This window comes from Macrobrachium nipponense, chromosome 23 (assembly GCF_015104395.2).
Source record: "Macrobrachium nipponense isolate FS-2020 chromosome 23, ASM1510439v2, whole genome shotgun sequence".
Classification (NCBI taxonomy): domain Eukaryota; kingdom Metazoa; phylum Arthropoda; class Malacostraca; order Decapoda; family Palaemonidae; genus Macrobrachium; species Macrobrachium nipponense.
The window spans coordinates 51,878,973-51,898,138 of NC_061090.1; the positions used below are offsets into that span (position 1 = coordinate 51,878,973).

Here is a 19,166-nt window from a genome sequence, read left to right on the forward strand (position 1 = left end):
AGACTTCAAAATCTAAGGAAAAACCGGTCCCCTCCTAACTGGAACCTAGACGCTGGTTCTCAAGTTCCTTTCATCCGAAAGGTTCGAACCTCCTCATCTGGCATCGTTTAGAGACATCACCAGAAAATGCCTATTCCTATTATCTTTAGCTACGGCAAAGAGAATTAGTGAATTACATGCTCTGCAGGATTAAGTAGGATTCAAGGGAGACTCAGCTATTTGCTCGTTTAAGACCCTGTTTTTAGCTAAAAACGAGAATCCCACGAATCCCTGGCCTAAGTCATTCGAAGTCAAAGGGCATATTGAGTCTCGTAGGCAGAGAGCAGAGAGGTCTCTATGCCCTGTAAGAGCTCTGAAGTTCTACCTTCAGAGAAAGCATCAGATGGGAGGCTCTAGGCAAGGTCTTTGGTGTGCGGTAAAAGACCCCACAAGACTGATGTCCAAGAATGCTCTGGCATTCTTTGTGAGAAACGTCATTACAGACGCGCATAAGATCTGTCCTGACGAAGAGGTTCCAACTGTTGAAAGTGAAAGCTCATGAAGTGAGAGGCAGTAGCAACGTCCTCTCTCGTTTCATAAGAATATGTCGCTTAAAAAACATCGATAGATACGACATTTTGGAGATGCAACTCGGTATTTGCATCTCATTACTTGAAAGACGTTCGTGTGACCTATGAGAAATGTTTTTCTCAGGGTCCTTTCATATCGGCGGATACGATTCTGGGTACGGGAGCCGACACCAATCCTTAAGTATATACTTTCCTTCTTTTTAGATATGGTCTGGAGTCTCTTCGAACAAAAAGGACTTGGTTAGCTTAAGGGCGGGCGGGCGGCCGTTCTCTGTTGTTCAGTAAGAGACTCTTGTCATATCTAATTAGATGAGTATAAAACTTTTTTTTTTTTAGAAAATTATGTATGTGTGCGTAGTGGTTTTTGAGTTATGGTTGTTGGTGAAGAGTTCGGGGATAACTCGGAACAATCTTTATTTCTAACATGTGTTTAGGATCAGGTGGTCGGGATTGGTTGTGTGCTCCTTCATAAGGTGTATTGTCATATAAGTGGATCAGCACCCATTGACAAAGTCCTTTCAGGCTCTGCCGAGTAAGCGGATAAGACCCCTTCAGCAGACCCACAAGAACTCTTGGCCATAGATCATATATCTCGCTAAAGTTTCTTGAGGTGATGCAGACTACTGGGCAAAACACCACGAAGTCTACACCTATCAGGTAGGAACCAAGGTTTTATTTATACCTACAACATATGTTGTTTACCTGTCTATTCCATAAGTAGCTGTCTCTTACCCTCCACCAAAGGGTGCCAATCAGCTATGTATATATCTGACAGGTAAGTTGATTGTATGAAAATGATATTGTTTATGTTTACATAAATTTTCATACATACTTACCTGGCAGATATATACAATTAAAGGCCCACCCAGCCTCCCCGCAGGAGACAGGTGGAAGAGAGAAAATATGATAGAAAACGGGAATGGTTCCTAGTCCTGCCGCCCAGGGCAGGCCGGTAGATCACCTGACCTACCTGTAGCGAGTGGCGCGAAATTTGAATTTCTGTCGGGGACGACGGAGTCTTAGCTATGTATATATCTGCCAGGTAAGTATGTATGAAACTTTATTGTAACATAACAATATCATTTTCGGAAAGGCGGCAGGTGGTGGCTCACAAGAAAGACCGTGAAAAAACATCATATTTGATAACGTGAAGGGCAGTTTCAAACGCTGCCTTTGTTATCATATTTCTATGTAGAAATAAAAATACCTTACACGTAATACATTTTCATACACATTTTAAACAAAAGCATGAACATTTAGAAATCGACACATCCATAGCTAAATTTGCACTTATGTAACTCGATATTTTTAGCATTGAACAGCGTCAGAGGCATATGTTTTACACTAATACCTACGTATTAACTCTCCATAAAATTAGTTAATATAATTTGCATAACCTTTATGGTCTGAACGGCATTTCTACAAATGTATGAACTCGTTAGACAACGGCGCTAGCGGCGCTGTTAACTGAAAATTGTGCCATAAAGATACCTTTAAAATGCCTTATTTTTTTAATGAATATTTTTGACGACCACCGTAAAACCGATTCGCTGTTGACGATTGCGCCGTTAATCGCGGGCCGCCTGTAGATATATGTTCCGACACGGGATACAAACCTTTCGGTCCTTTTACAATAGGAAGGTTACTAGCGGCAGCTGGGATAGGTCGTAAGCTGTCGAACAAGGGGTTCGGTAGTTAACTGCTTGTCCGACAGTGCGCGTGCCACGCGACTGGGAGGTGAAGAATCACTTTTGCTTTCGGCCTGCTGTTGTGTGGACGTGTTTATCAACGCTCTCTGCCCGCTTCATCGTCGTTTGTGCTTTTCGTATGGTTGTGTTTTCTCTTTCTGTTTGCTTTGTGAAACTGAATTGTAAGTACAATCATTTTTGTTTTCATTGTTTATTACTTGTGAAGAGTGATAAAGGATCATGGATTCTCCGCGCCCTCAGATTATCTGGCGACTGTGCCCCGGGACTGAAGGGCGTAAATGTGTTATGTGCTCGGTGTCGGGGGCGTGAGTGCTCTCGCACCAAGCCTTGTGTAATTTGTGAAAATTGGTCGGAGGTGCAGTGGGGCTTGTATGAGGGTAGGAAGAAGCGAAGGCCTGCAAAGGAGTTGTCGGAAAGCTCTCCCGCGACTCCTTTGGTGACGGATACTTCGTCGTCTTTCCTGCCCCCTGCTCAGCTCCCGCGTATGGGACCTTCCCCTTCGGGGGGGGTATCCAGTCCTTCTCCTCACCCGATCTGTCGAGTGTGGAGGAGGGCGCTCGGTACCCCGACGTTCAATTGTACTCGGGGTTTTCTGTCCGTTCGGGGTGGGGCTCGTCCCCCCCCCCGCGCGGGGAGAAATCCCCCCTAATCACCCGACTGTTGCTTCCACAGGTGCTTCTGCCGCGAGGGATGACCTTGGTCAGGTGTGGGCGTCTTTGGGCTTGCAGGGCGTGCCTAGTGTCCAGGGGCTGCTTTATCACTTGGCTGGGTCTGCTGCGGTCACACATGCAACGGTGACCACTACGACAACCACCCTGTCAACTCCAGGGTACGCCGGCCCCCCTCACCTGGTGTACTCTCCGCATGTGGTGTCAGTCTCTCCAACAGCCGCTGTGCAGGGTCCGATTGCCGTACCGAGGGGGGGCGTGCCGCCGCCGCCCGGGTTTGCCGTGCTGCCTCGTCCAGACTTTCGCTGCCCCAAGAGCTCGCCCCTGGACCTGCCGCCAGTACCCAGGATGTCAGTGGCTGTGGCTCCGCCTCCTGTGATGCCTGTGCCGACTGCCGTACCTACCCAGACTGTGCTGACCGTTCCTGTAGTTCCTGCCGTTCCTGATGTTCCTGCTGTTCCTGAGATGTCCGCACCTGCCGATGTCGTTCCTGCTCGTGGCGTTGGTGCACCAGACGTTGGTCTGTCCGGACAGGTGCGTTCGGGCCCTGTTGCTTCGGCAACAGCAGCCCCCGGCTCCGCCCTGGATGGCAGACTTAACGTCTGTCCTGAGGAAGCTGACGAAGAAGAAGAGGAAGGTGTCGTCGTTGTCTTCTTCGTCGTCGTCGTCGTCTGCCGCCTCTCCCCCTTCGACTTCCAAGGCTTCACAGCCGAGGAAGAAAAAGGTTGCCTCCTCCCCTCCTAAGAAGTCTCCTTCGGGAGCTTCTCAGGGCCCGTCTCACTCCAGTGGGACCGGGGGTTCTTCCGCTGGTCCTCCTGCTCCTTCGGGAGCGGGGCCCGTCTCTTCTTCCGCAAGGAAGAAGACTACGGGGACCAGAGGGGTACCGGCTAACACCGGTACTTCCTCGCTTGGTGTCGGGCTCTGCCGCTGCATCAGGTTCCGTCTCGGCCTCTCGTTCGCGAGAGGTACTGAGTGTACAGTCGCCTACCGGTGACCGTGCAGCCAAGAACCAGACGCCAGAGCTCGCTCGGCGCCAGGTTCACGGCACGGAGCGGAAGGCTGAAGCTGGTGAGAGCCGCTCAGGCGACTCTCACCAGGCCAGCTCTCGCTCTCGTAACGACCAGCTGGCTACCCGGGTTGACGTGATGGTCTCTGACCGGCCACGGGCTGAGGCTGGGAAGAGGTCCCCCCGATCGCCGGCCTCTCGTTCGCGAGAGGTACCGAGTGTACGGTCGCCAGCGGTTTGACGCGCCGTGAGGACAAGCACCGGTCTCACCGTAACAGTGGTCTCTGCAGGTTGCCTGACCGTCGCTCCCACAGGGAACGGACGGGTACGGCAAACAGCAGTAGCTCCTCTGACACACGAGATCGGGGCCGCTGTTCTTGGTCCAGCCGTTCTCCCCAGGGAGACGTCTCGACTAGGCCTGCAGCTCGATCACCACCGCGGGTTGGTGATCGCCTGCAGCCCTCCAAGCCCGCTGGTTCTGCCAGTGAGCGAGGGGGGAGCGTCAGGTCTGCCTCTCCCGTGCCATCAACTTCCTCGGGTTACACTGGGAAGAGCGAGGCATTGCGGAGTGATCGTACGCGCAAGGGACAGGAGGAGACCGAGAGGGGTCTGTCGCCGTTCCCCCTCCTGAAGGGGGAGGGTCTCGGGATGTGCTCTTGTTCGAGGGACTTGACGGTCCTACTCCACAAGATGCAGTGACTCCCGAGATCCAGAGGAACTTTGCCGAGGTTATTGCGCTGATTCGTTAGCACAACGACCTCGGGGAAGGATCGCCGCTCCCACCTTCCGAGCCCACATCCCGGCTCGAGTCGTTTTGGGGCCCGAAGAGGGAACCCAAACCGACGGTGGGGTTGCCATGGTCTGAGCTTGCCGATTCTGTTCTGAACCAGGTAGTCTCTCGTCTCCGAACAGGAAGGCTCTCTCAGGTCAGGCAGATCGAACAAGCTGCTTCTACCTCCTCTACTGCGACAGCGGCGCTTTTACGTGCCTTCAGAGGATCCAATGCCGCCCAAACAGGTGAACCCATAGTTAGCCAGGCTAACTCCGGGTGTGTCTCTGCAGCAGCTCCTGTCTGAGAACCTCTGGTTCTTGCAGCAAGAGGCACTGGGCTTGGAATCTACCGCTATGGCAGCTTTCCAGGCCATCTCCTGGTTAGACCTGTGGTCCCTCACTGTGTCTAAGGTCGCAGCCAACTCCGGGCGAATCTCCCCCGAAGAAGACTCGGCTTTCAGGAGACTTTGTCAGTCTGGAGGAAGAGCCATCTCCCTTGCCACGGTCTGAGCTTGCCGATTCTGTTCTGAACCAGGTAGAGTCTCTCGTCTCCGAACAGGAAGGCTCTCTCAGGTCAGGCAGATCGAACAAGCTGCTTCCACCTCCTCTACTGCGACAGCGGCGCTTTTACGTGCCTTCAGAGGATCCAATGCCGCCCAAACAGGTGAACCCAGAGTTAGCCAGGCTAACTCCGGGTGTGTCTCTGCAGCAGCTCCTGTCTGAGAACCTCTCGTTCTCGCAGCAAGAGGCACTGGGCCTGGAATCTACCGCTATGGCAGCTTTCCAGGCCATCTCCTGGTTAGACCTGTGGTCCCTCACAGTGTCTAAGGTCGCAGCCAACTCCGGGCGAATCTCCCCCGAAGAAGACTCGGCTTTCAGGAGACTTTGTCAGTCTGGAGGAAGAGCCATCTCCCTCGCCCACCAGACGGCAAACCTGTGGGCCAACCTGGTACTTCGCCGTAGGGACGCAGTCCTTACCCGAGTATCCAGGGCGGCTGGGCGTGAGGTGGCATTGGGCCTACGCAATGGACCAGTACGGAGTTCCTCCTCTCTCTTCCCTGGAGAGATGGTGGACGCTGCGGTGGACAGACGGCGCACTGACGACAGTGACCGTCTTGTTCACCAGGCAGTTTCGAAGGCTTCTGGGCAGCCTCGAACTGCGGCCAAGCCCAAGAGCTCGGCTGGCGCTTCCTCGGCTGCTAAGACGATTGCCTCATCGAAGCCCCGAGGAAAGACTCTGTCTTCTTCGACTTCTGCCAAGGGGGGCCGTAACCAGCCCTCCTCCCAGCCGTCCTTCTCACGAGGGGGGGCAGGGAAGAAGTCGAAGAAAGGGGGGAAACGCTAGGGACGGCGTTCCCCCTACCTTGTGGCCGGAAGTTGGGGGGTGCCTGGCGAGCCATTGGGCAACTTGGCAGCGCTACGGCACCGAGACCTGGATAGTAGATGTCCTTCGGGAGGGATATCTATTACCCTTCGAATCTCGGCCACCCCTCACCTCCAAACCGGTCCGTCTGCAGACTTACGTTCCAGGTTCATCGAAGGACGTGGCGCTATGACAGGAGATCGAGTCCATGCTGAGCAAACGAGCTGTAGAGATCGTCACGGATAGATCTCTCTCCCCTGAACCGATTTGTTCGCCAGACTCCGTTCACGATGGAGACGGCACTTTCTGTGCTCGACTCCATCAGGGAGAACGATTTCATGCTTTCAGTGTATCTGAAGGACGCGTATTTTCAAATACCCGTCCATCAATCCTCCAGAAAGTACCTCCGCTTCATCCTCGACGGGACGGTGTACCAATTCAGGGCACTTTGCTTCGGTCTCTCAACCGCCCCACAGGTGTTCACACGAGTGTTCACTCTGGTGTCTGCTTGGGCCCATTCGCACGGGATACGTCTTCTGAGGTATCTCGTATCTCGACGATTGGCTAGTCCTGGCGAGCTCCCGCTCGCAGTTGCTGCAGGACAGGGATTGACTACTGGAGTTTTGCCGCAATCTGGGGATCGTGGTGAACTTCGAGAAGTCCGATCTCGAACCCAAGCAGAGGATGAAGTACCTGGGTATGCTGATCGACACGGTAGCAGGGCAAGTCTTCCCCGCAGACTCGCGGATCAGCAGATTCAGGGAGGCAGCCAACCAGTTCCTGTCTCGGCAGGAACAGGTAGCTCAGCGATGGCAAGTCGTGATCGGACACCTGTCGTCACTCGAGAAGTTAGTTCCTCACGGGCGTCTTCGCCTTGCGGTCTCTCAGTGGAGACTAAAGGAGAGTTGGTCACAGGCGACGGATCCCAACCCTACTTTCCCCGTGTACCCTCACACCTGGAGGTGAAGGCAGGACCTAGCCTGGTGGCTGGACGACAGGAACCTCTTAAGAGGAGTGCCTCTACGCACTCCCCGCCCCCGGAGATGCTGCTGTTCTCAGACGCATCGAACGAGGGATGAGGCGCACACCTGGAGGAGTTGCTGACTTCAGGAGTGTGGGACGATTGCGACAAGCACCCTCACATCAATGTCCTAGAGCTCAAGGCAGCGTTTCTCGCTCTCCAAGAGTTCCAGGACCGCTTGGTGGGACGCTCAGTGGTGTTGATGTGCGACAACACCACTGTAGTGGCTTACGTCAACAAACAGGGGGGCCTTGTGTCTCTCCCGTTGTAACAGTTGACATGGCAGGTGCACGAATGGCCCGTGGCTCACTCAATAGAGCTGTCAGCCCGCTATATTCCAGGCGATAGGAACCGAATGGTCCCTACACTAGGACGTGGAGGAAAGGCTCTTCGACCTGTGGGGGCGTCCAGTTGTGGATCTGTTCGCCACCCGGCACAACAGGAAACTTCAGGTTTTCTTTTCAGCCGTGCCGGACCCATGGGCAGCTGCAGAGGACGCTCTTCAACACCCGTGGGACAACCTCTTCGTTTACGCCTTTCCCCCGTTCAGCCTGATTCGCAAGGTGATCAGTCGAGTGCTGACCACCCCGAATCTCAGGATGATCCTGGTGTTTGGTATCTGGACCTGCTGGCTCTTCTCGCAGAAGCACCGAGAGAGATTTCCCATTGGCACATCCTTCTCGCCCAGCCACACGTAGAACGGTACCACCGAGCAGTCCAGTCTCTACAACTTCACGGCTGGATGTTATCCACCCATCCTTCAGAGAACGAGAGGCTTTTCTCGTAGCGCAGCAACAGAGATGGCTGGAAACGTCCGACAGTCCTCTGCAGCTGTGTACCAGGGGAAGTGGGCCTTCTTCACCAGGTAGCGGATTTCCTTGTATTCCTACGCCGAGAGAAGCTCCTCTCAGTCCCCACAGTGAAAGGATATAGAGCCGCCCTGGCACTAGTCCTGAAACTGAGGGGAGCGGACATTTCGAACTCGTTCGAGATCTCCTTGCTCATGAGGAGCTTTGAAAGGTCTTGCCCACCCAGGGAACTCAGGCCCCCTGAGTGGGACGTGACTCTCGTCCTTAGGAGTTTGACTCGAAGACCCTTCGAGCCACTCCGAGAGTCATCAGACAGGGATCTGACCCTCGAGACCCTCTTCTTGCTGGCCCTGTCATCGGTGAAGAGAGTAGGGGAACTTCATGGTCTATCCTTTGACGTGAGACATTCCAGGGGATGGGGATCTGTGACGCTTGATTTCGTCCCGAACTTCGTTGCGAAGACTCAGAAACTGTCGATCCCTGACGACAGGTTCGAGTCTTTCACAATTCCCTCCCTAATGGACTTCACCGATAATGATGCGGATGAGATGCTGCTTTGTCCTGTGAGGGCGCTACGGCGCTATCTGAAGAGAACTCAACACCTCAGGCCTGAGTGTCGACGCCTCTTCGTTAGCACCGGGGTGACCAAGAAAGAAGTATCCAAGAACACACTTTCTTTCTGGCTGCGTGAGGTGATCAGGAGAGCGTACGAGGCTGATGGTAGTGACGACATCCGTACGTTCCGTCCGAGAGCCCACGAAGTCAGGAGCATTGGTCCTTCCCTTGCGTTCCGCAAGAACTTCTCCGTGGCGCAGGTCCTGAAGGCAGGGGTCTGGGCCAACCAGACTACCTTCACCTCCTTCTACCTTCGGGATATTGCCCACAGGTCCTTGGATACTTTTTCCTTGGGACCCGTGGTGGCTGCTCAACACGTTGTGTAGCTAACAGCCACCCGCGCAGGCTGAACAGCATCGAGTCCTGGTGTGACTGTAAGAATGGATGAGTGAATGAGTGTGTGAGTGGCTCCTCTTCCCATCTTTTTCTCCTCCTCTACCTGTGGGCAGAGGGACACGGTTGTCACCATGCTGGATAAGGACGAGATGCAGGTGAGCTATATGACAGAGCCCCATCCTATCCCTTTCACTAGGGATAGGAGCGGAATATCCACCACTTCCTCCTACAAGGGGGGGCGGGGGAAGTGGATGCCAACAAGAGACAAACCCATAACTTTATGTTGCCTCTTGCAAACAGGAACTTGTTCTTGCTTGCTGGTACGAAGAGATACGCTTGCCTCTCTCTTAGTACTTGGTCCAGAGGTCTGACCATTGATCCTGCGGTGCACACCCCGATCAATCGGACAGAGGCTTGGATCCCTCCCTCGCTCTTACGACCAGGGAGGCATTCCAAGGTTGGGCGAACACGTCTGTTCACAAAAGACTCAGATTCCTCCCACCAAGAAGTGAGTCTTCCTATTGTAAAAGGACCGAAAGGTTTGGATCCCGTGTCGGAACAAATGACAATTTCTCCAAAATTGCATTTTTCCTAACTACAAACCTGAGGTCCTTTTACACGTAGTCCCACCTCATGCCACCCCTCACTCTGCAGTTTTTGCTTGGGCCTAAAGCAAAAGTGATTCTTCACCTCCCAGTCGCGCGCACTGTCGGACAAGCAGATAACTACCGAACCCCTTGTTCGAAAGCTTACGACCTATCCAGCTGCCGCTAGTAACCTTCCTATTGTAAAAGAACCTCAGGTTTGTATAGTTAGGAAAAATGCAATTTTGGACAAATTGTCATTTTGATAGGATCGCAAGGAATCGTAGTGATAAGAAAAAAAAAAAAATAAAGTCATCATGGCTACCACAGCTGCCGTCGGCTCGACCGCACCCAATAACCCCAATCCTGTTGTGACATTGGTGAGTGCGAGGTCTGCAATTGTTCCTTTTCAAGGTCGGGTCAATGGGTTCTTGCCTCAGAATGTCGAGTTTTGGATCTCGTCAGTAGATGCTCATTTAAACGCAAAATGCATCACTGACCCATCTGTACAATTACAGGAAGCTAAAAGTTTCATAGACTTTGCTAAAGGAGATATAGGTTCGTACCATAGAGGAGTCTCTTTCCAAGAGGCGGTTACATGGGATGATTTCAAAATTAGGTTACGTGCTATATATGGTGGTGAAGAAGCTTTAGATGTGATCTTAGCTTTGAGGAACATCCTTAATCAAGCCTCTATGACTCAGCTTAATGTTGTAGAACGGGCGGCAGTAATTGCTAACCGGCTAAATGAATATCAAGATAGTTTACGTAACTCCACTTGGGTTACAAGGGGCAATATCGCCGTGAAAGATTTCATACAACTGACATATCTAACGTGCATGACAGTTATGTTGCCAGAAGCCTTAGTACGGTGTTTTGACAAGAAGCTAACGCCCGACAGACGGAACTAGATGTGTATAAACAGATCCAAAAAGCACATGTCTAAGTGCACTGACCTCGTTCCCTTGCTTACTCAAGTTTTTGCTAAAAATGAAAGTAAGCCACAACGAGTAAACATAGTTAATAATAATCAATCAGCAGCAGGGATGACTTGTTGTGGCTTACTTTCATTTTTTGCAAAAACTTGAGTAAGCAAGGGATCGAGGTCAGTGCACTTAGACATGTGCTTTTTGATCTGTTTATACACATCTAGTTCCGTACTGTCGGGCGTTAGCTTCTTGTCAAAACACCGTACTAAAGCTTCGGGCAACATAACTGTCATTGACCCGACCTTGAAAAGGAACAATTGGAGACCTCGCACTCACCAATGTCACAACAGGATTGGGGTTATTGGGTGCAGTCGAGCCGACAGCAGCTGTGGTAGCCATGATGACTTTTTTTTTTTTTTTTTTTCTTATCACTACAATTCCTTGCGATCCTATCAAAATATCTATATGAATACAATCGTCCACTGCGTAAATGCATATGCAATATAAAATAAAAAATGTGTTGCAGATAATAACACATACCCCGATCAATTGGGCAGAGGCTAGGATACCTCCCTCGCTCTTACGACCAGGGAGGCAATCCAAGGTTGGGCGAACACCAGTCTGTTCTCAAAGACTCAGATTCTTCCCACCAAGAAGTGAGTCTTCCTAGTGTAAATGGACCGATGGTTTGTATATCGTACCAGAACAAATGACAATTTGTCGAAAATTGCATTTTTGTACATTCAACTTCCCTGTCAGATATATACTTAGCTATAGACTCCGTCGTCCCCGACAGAAATTCAAATTTCACGGCACACGCTACAGGTAGGTCAGGTGATCTACCACCCTGCCGCTGGGTGGCAGGAATAGGAACCATTCCCGTTTTCTAATCAGATTTTCTCTGTCGCCGGTACTGTCAACATACGTAGTTGGTACCTCCTGACTTTATTTTCGTTTTTCATCGCCATCGATCTTCTGGGCTGTCTTTTGTAGGGAATTACTGGGTTTTTTGGTTTGGCATACGCTTTTATTAACTTTTTAATGAATTTGGCTTCAAAATTTCGAAGAATATATTATGTGAAACTACCGAATTTTTCGGTAGACACTCATATTTTGCAAAGGGAAATATTGATATTTATTCACTAATACGTGTAATAGTGTAATAAGTGTTAAAACTTGATTGAGGAAATATAAAACTCTTAACTTCCTACTTTAGGAAGTCAGAAAAGCATACAACTAGAAACTCTTCCTTTAGAAGCTTTAATAGCTCTCGTGCTAACGAGCAGTTAGAGTATTAACAGTAATAGTAGTTGTTGCATCCTCATCACCTTCTTACTTCACAGAAACTACAAATTCATCTTTGCAAATTTGAAGATAAATGGATGGAGCTTAAAATGCGAGCTCTTAAAGGTAAGAAGTGAATATAGTGTTCCCAGTGCAGTGGAGGGTGCGTCTGATCGGCTCTGTCTCGCTCCCAGGCCTAGACCTCTTCCAAGCTCCCAAGCCCAGAGGAGAAGGAATGTCGAAAGCCATACGGAGGTTACGGAGAATCCCCACCGGTCAGGCGTCCCCTCGGCAGGTTCTGTAGCGTCCCAGACTGCCAAGGATAGCCATTGGAAAGGCGTCCTAAAACAGTGTATCTAAACCTCCTTCCCCTCGGTCGGATAAGGAGGAGGAAGATTCAGCGACGAAGATTCATATGAAGATGCAAGAACAAATCTCGTCATTGATATGAGTACTGAGAAAGGACTGTTTCCTTCCAATCAAGAGATCCCGTCCAGTGGACGTACAGAATGCTCCAGATTCGGAGAGCGCGGATGAATATGGACCGATACGGACAGCTCCATCCAGGCGCGAGGCGCCAACCAGGATCGAGGATCCATCCAGGCGAGAGGCGCCTACCAGGCTCCAGGCGCCTGCCAGGCTCGGGGCGCCTGCCAGGCTCGAGGCGCCTGCCAGGCACGAGGTGCCAACCAGGATTGATGATCCATCCAGGCGCGAGGCTCCTACCAGGCTCCAGGCGCCAGGATCTCCAGCTTCATCGGATATAGAGATAGAAGTTAACCAGGAGTCTCCTCTTTGTGACTTTTCACAGGATCAGCTTTCTCCTGACAGGGACGCAAGATGTCGCACAGGCGGCTGTCGCCCTTGTCAGGATGGTGCTGAGATTGTGGGAAGTTTTTCGCAAGCACAACCTTCTCCTGACAGGGACGCTAGTTGTCGCACAGGCGACGTTGTCCTTGTCAGGATGGCTTTGATGTGGATAGGAGCGTTTTGCAGGATCAGCCTTCACCTGACAGGGACTCAAGATGTCGCACAGGCGGCCATAGCCCTTGTCAGGATAGAGCTGGTACTGCTAAAAGCCCTTCACCTTGCGAAAAGAGGTGCTCTCCTCCGGTGGCTCACTCTTCTCCCAACATTACTGGACAAGAGATGGAAGATATATCTGACTCGGAAGCCAATAAGGGTGCAGGTCTCTCAGATTACAAGACCTTAGCAGCCCTTTTATTGCAAGAATTCGGCGAGTCTCTGAGTCCTGCCGCCCCTCCTTCTCCTCGTTCATTGTTTACAAGTAAGAGGACATTAAAATCATCCTCCTTCTTAAAAAATGCAGCCAACCATTTCCATGAAGAGAGCGTTGCAATCGTTTGGAAATTGGACAAGATTCGGAAGAGCTCTCATTCATTGATTAGAGGCTCTTTCAGGTAATAGACGCATAGAATACGGCCTTATGTCCAAGAGAATAGGAAGCTTGAGAGATTCTCTTCGATCCTCGGTTCTCACTTGGGATCTCCTTCGGCTAATACTAATTCGTTCTATTGACAAAAAGAATGAAGATAGTAAATTTTCCATTCTCTCTCTGCCTCGGCGAGGAAAGAATGTAGTAGAGAATTTGGTGTATAGGACTACTGTATGGTCAAGTCATATGCGCATACCGTAGTTACCTCTATGGTTGGAAACTGAATTCCCTGTATCCTTCCAGGAGTTTCCTAGGTAAGGACTACGCTTAAAGGGTTTGTTACAACAACACCGACTCAGCTTCTGTATTTAACGAAGGTTGTTTCGCTTAAATATGCATTATTGAGAACTTCCTTAGGCTCGATAATAATTTTATCATTCCTTCACTGAATGGAGTAACTGGCAACTCAGGAAGAATACGGCGAGACAGCGAACGAAGACTGCTGTCACTGTAGGCCAACACAGTACCATCTAGTTCTCGGTCATGAGAGGTTGGTTACATCTCTCTCCTACGGGATTGACTGGCTAACCGTATCTCTCCCGTACAATCACGGACTTAGCCTCGAATTGAGGGGATTTGTAGGCAAACATGAATAACATTGTCTGCGTTTTGCTAAGAAGCTTTCAATAGAAAGATCTCTTGCAACCTTTCAGTGATGTTTACCGCAATGTAACAGAATTATAGGATTCTAACGCGGCAGAGCACTATATTATATAATGCTCTCATGCTTACGAAAGCATAGCCTTATTAGAGAACATGCTCAGTGAGAAGATGGATGAGTCTGATGGGAACCATTTTCTTCGTGGCAGAAGTTTGTTTCCCTGAATGGACTATATTACGCCTATAAAGTTTTTCCTACCAAGAAACGGAAATAACATATGAGAGGGTGCCGGGTACCATGACAGAGGTACAGATGTTCTGGCACAGTCTAAACAATTGCAAGCAATTTAGTGGACTTGATAATTTCTCGATATAGCGAGTTGTTAACCGAAGGGTTCAGTAGCCTCTCTGACAGCAGGCTCGGTAATGTCACGGTTCGTTCCTGATTTCGTTCCCCGTCTAACTGGAGGGGGGTTCGATCCCAAGGAGGGACGAAATGATTTTTTAAATCAATTAGTCCAATTCCACAGCTCTCTCATATCTCAAGGAGCATCGAGAATCTTTTTTTGCCCCTGTTCGCGTTAACAAGAGAGAACCTGTTTGGAACACAGACACGGAACGTAACGATCCTTAAGAGATTCGCTGCACAATGTTGCACGTCCGTGAGAACCTTCTCGATTGATGATAATAACTATTGACGTCTGTCTAATCTTAGTTGGAAAGAGAGTTGTGGAAACCTGCGAGACGTCTTCTTCATAGATCTCTTCGCAATGTTGAAGACGAAGAGTCTTCCTCTAGACTGCTTCCTTATTCTCGATCCAAGAGCGGTAGCAATATACGCCATCCTTTAGTTTAAAAGGGGAATGAACATTAGTCTTTTTCCCCTATATATAAATTCTTAACAGATGTATTAAGATAATTACTGGCGTCAAAGGAAGAGAGGATGATTCTTTTCGCCCCATTTTGGCCTTCGAGAGGCTGGATTCACAGAGGTCACGTCCTTCCTACAGCACTTTCCAAAGGCCTCCCCAAGAGAGTCGGTCTACTCTATCGGCCTCACTTAGAAAGGGACCTCAAAACCTCTCCACTCTGAGTCTGTCTGCGAGGAGTTGCCATGAATGAGAGGATTTTTCAAGGTAAATGGCAAGTGTCATGGTCAAGACAATGAAGTGCTGCAGATCTTGCTGGGTTGAATGAAGAAACTGTCCTCTTCCAATACCTCTGTGATCTACAGGGCTGTTTTCTTCCCTTTCTGAGAGAAGAATCACTTCTGGATATATCTGCTATCAAAGAATACAGTAGCAGGTTATACTCTGTCTTTACAAAGGAACTTGAAGATACCAGAGGACTAAGATCCTCGGGATCTTATACGATACCTCGAGACAACCAAGAGTAGGACATCATGTCTTCGAGTTGGAATCTTTTCGTGGCCCGCAGATTCCTTGTTCCAACAAGTCGGAACCTCCTCATCAAGCTTCTTTTAGAAATCTTATGAGAAAATTCATTTTTTCTCTTGGCTCTAGCAACTACCAAGAAGACAAGTGAATTTCATGTATGGAGTCTCGCATCGGATTCAATGGAGACTCGGCTAATGGTTCTTACCAGCACATTATTTCTGGCAAAGAACTAAAACCCTTCTAACCCTGGCTCAGAGCTCTGAAGTCAAGGGACTTTCCCATTTGAGAGGGGAAGAGATAGAAGGGTCTCTTTGCCCGGTCAGGGCGCTTAAACTTTATCTTTAATAGAAGAAATGGCTCAAGGGCCTCCTACAGAGTCTTTGGGGTGCGATGAGGGCACGAAACGCTTCCCAGAAGGTACTCAGAGGGATACGACAGGAGCCAAGAAAGCCCCGGGTTCGCCCACTTTCAGCTCGGAGTCATCTTCGACTTCCAGACCTCCTTCCCCTCCTTCGGGCAAGGAGAGGGAAGATTCTGCAATGAGAAACTTCCTTAACATGGAGGAATAGAGCTCGTCAGCAACGGAAGTATTCATGAAGGATCCTCCTCGGAGGAAGACTCGTCTCTATCATCCTATTAAGATATCCTATCGTCTACGGGACGTAACTGGCTCCAAGCTCCTCCCCTTGTCCTAGGCCAGAGGCTCCAGGTAGAAAGAACCTTCCACCCTTCTCCAGTCTCCGGACAAACTATTGTCTGTTTTGTTCAGTATCCTCGGACAACGAAGCACCAGCCAGGCGCCAAGTGCCAAACAGGCGAAAAGTGCCAGAGGCAGACAGCTCAGACGAGCTCGTTTATTGTCCGATGTGGACAAGGCGTGGGCCTCCAACCAGGCACAAATGCGCCAGAAGCGGACAGACCGGACAGGCGAGAGTGTCCGATATGGACATCGCCAGCCAGCCTCGAAACTCCAGCCAGGCTCGAAGCTCCAGCAAGAGGGGAGGCGCCAGAAGCGCCAGCCAGGAGCCAGGCTCCAGCCAGGCGCCAGCCGAGAGTAATGCGCCAGCCAGGCTCCAGGCTTCATCCAGAAGAGATCTATATCAAAGAACGCCCTGGCCTTCTTTGAGACAAGTGTGATCTCCAAAGCACTTGATAAGTGCCTTGATGATTCCTTCAAACAGCTGAGAATTAAAAGCGCATGAAGTGCGAGCTTTTGCAAATTCTTGTTCTTTCCATAGCAATATGTCATAAAGGACATATTAGCTGTCACATACGGGAGATGCAACTCTGTGTTGACTTCCCATTACCCGAAGGATGTCAAGATAACCTACGAGAGATCCTTCTCTCTTGGTTTATACGTGTCTGCGGATACGTTGCTGGGATAGGGAGCCGATACTGATCCTTAACTAGTGAGTTAAATTTTATTTAACGTCATGTTTTTCTTTGGGTTGTTTGAAAGGAGTTTGGGGATAACTCTTTTCAATTTAAGCACTAACCCTCGTGTTAGAATCAGGTGATCGGGATCGGTGTTATGCTCCTTAATTATGCCACTAGGCATAGGTGTATTGTCATGTAAGTGGATAAGACCCCATTGACAAAGGCCATCAGGCTCTGTCGAGTAAGTGGATAAGACCCCATCGACAGACCCACAAGAACTCTTAGCCGTAGGTCACATCCTCGCTGAGGCTCTTGAGGCAAAGCAGACTCCTAAGCAGTAGCTATGAAGTCTTCCGCCTAAACAGGTAGGAACCAAGGTTTTTTATATATTACCTACAACGTATGTTGTTTACCTGTCTATTCAGTAATTAGCTGTCTCTTACCCTCCGCCAAAGGTGCCAATCAGCTAAGTATATACTATCTGACAGGGAAGTTGAATGTACAAAAATGATATTGTTATTGTACAATAAAGTTTTGTACATACTTACCTGGCAGATATATATACGATTAAATGGCCCACCCAGCCTCCCCTCAGGAGACAGGTGGAAGAGAAAATCTGATTGGAAAACGGGAATGGTTCCTATTCCTGCCACCCAGCGGCGGGGCGGTAGATCACCTGACCTACCTGTAGCGTGTGCCGCGAAATTCGAATTTCTGTCGGGGACGACGGAGTCTATAGCTAAGTATATATCTGCCAGGTAAGTATGTACAAAACTTTATTGTATAATAACAATATCATTTTTCCTAACTATACAAACCTGAGGTCCTTTTACATATAGTCCCACTTCATGCCACCCCTCACTCTGCGTTTTTTTCCTGGGCCTAAAGCAAAAGTGATTCTTCACCTCCCAGTCGCGCTGCGCGCGCACTGTCGGACAAGCAGTTAACTACCGAACTCCCTTGTTCGAAGCTTACGACCGTTCCAGCTGCCGCTAGTTACCTTCCTTTTGTAAAAGGACCTCAGGTTTGTATAGTTAGGAAAAATGCAATTTTCGACAAATTGTCATTTTATCATTGTTGTAAAAAATGTCCTTTATCAGGGGTGTATTTTTATTTGACCATCCATTTGACCATCCAAGACTTTTTAAACCTTGATAAAAATTAGGTTGATAGCATGTTAGGAACTTAATTCACTGTGGTCTTTCAAGCAAGTCTGCTGTAATTTGCTTCAATGTAATGACTAGCAAGAGAAAATGTCAATTTTTGTAAATGTTCATCAGAATGATGTTATGTAATTTGTAAATATTTTTATCAGAATGATACAATTAAATTAGTAAAAGTTATTGTTTTTGGTTAAAGGTCATCGTAAAGGAAGCCCCTGGACTTACAACTCGGATGATTACAGAATCCCTCAGAGTGACCCAACTAGCTATGCTCTCACGATCTGTTTGTGGTATCCGCGATAAGACACTCATTGTGACCTTGCCGGGGAGCAAGAAAGCTTCAGAGGAATGCCTGAGGTAAACTATTTAATATAATATGTATTTAACTAAAAGATTAACCCTCTTACGCCGAAGCCCTAAAAATCAAAACCTCTCCCGTATGCCGTGCCCGGTTTGGAGTGAGCGCAGAAGTGGAAAAAATAATTTTTTCAAAAAATCACAGCGCGCTTAGTTTTAAAGAAAGAGTTCATTTTTGGCTCCTTTTTTTGTCATTGCCTGAAGTTTAGTATGCAACTATCAGAAATGAAAAATAGTATCATTATCATATGTAAATAATGCGATATATGGTAGCGAAAAAAAAAATTCATACATAATTGTATTCAAATCATGCTGTGCAAAAAACGGTCAAAGCTAACGAGTTACTTTTTTTCCGTTGTATTTTACACTAAATTGCAATAATTTTGATATATAATACATTGTAAAACAATAAAAGCAACACCGGAAAAATATTATCACAAAATGATGTATGAATTCGTAACGCGTGGACGTAAAAAAATATTTTTTTCAAAAATTCACCGTAAATCTAAATATTGTTCTAGAGACTTCCAATTTGTTTCCAAATGAAGACAAATGATTGAATATTACGATAATGTAATAGTTTTAGATTAGAATTGCAGATTTCGACCATTTCGGACGAGTTAAATTTGACCGAATGTCGAAATGTTTATATATATATTTTTTTATATGCACATATTTCGAAGATGGGAAAAGCTACAACCTTCAATTATTTTTTATTGTATTCTTCACGAATTTGCGCACATTTTGATATATGAAACTCTATAAAATGGCTAATATGATAAGGAGCAAATATTAGGATAATGCGATGTACGCATTTCGGAGACTTGCGGCTGCGAATCCGCGCGCGGAGGGAAGTAAATATATTTTTCAAAAATTCACCATAAATCACAATATTGTTCTAGAGACTTCAAATTTGTTTCAAAATGAAGATAAATGACTGGATATTACTAGGCCGTAAGAGTTTTAGCTTAAAATTGCGTTTTTCAACTATTTCGGTAGAGTCAAATTTGACCGAACGTGGTTTTTTTTCTATTTGTGATTTATATGCAAATATTTCGAAAAAAGAGAAAAGCTACAACCTTCAATCATTTTTAGTTGTATTCTACATAAAATTGCGCACATTTTCATATATAAAACTTTATGTAACAGTTA

General features: G+C 48.3%; 1 protein-coding gene across 2 annotated transcripts in view; it reads left to right on the plus strand.

Moving 5' to 3' along the window:
• Positions 1-19,166, plus strand: part of LOC135200447 (gephyrin-like) — a 191,488-nt gene that overhangs the window by 132,428 nt on the left and 39,894 nt on the right. For both annotated transcript variants that reach the window (XM_064229092.1, XM_064229102.1), the window contains exon 4: positions 17,854-18,014. In XM_064229092.1, coding sequence (XP_064085162.1) covers positions 17,854-18,014 — 161 coding nt within the window. The remainder of the gene's footprint in view (positions 1-17,853; positions 18,015-19,166) is intronic.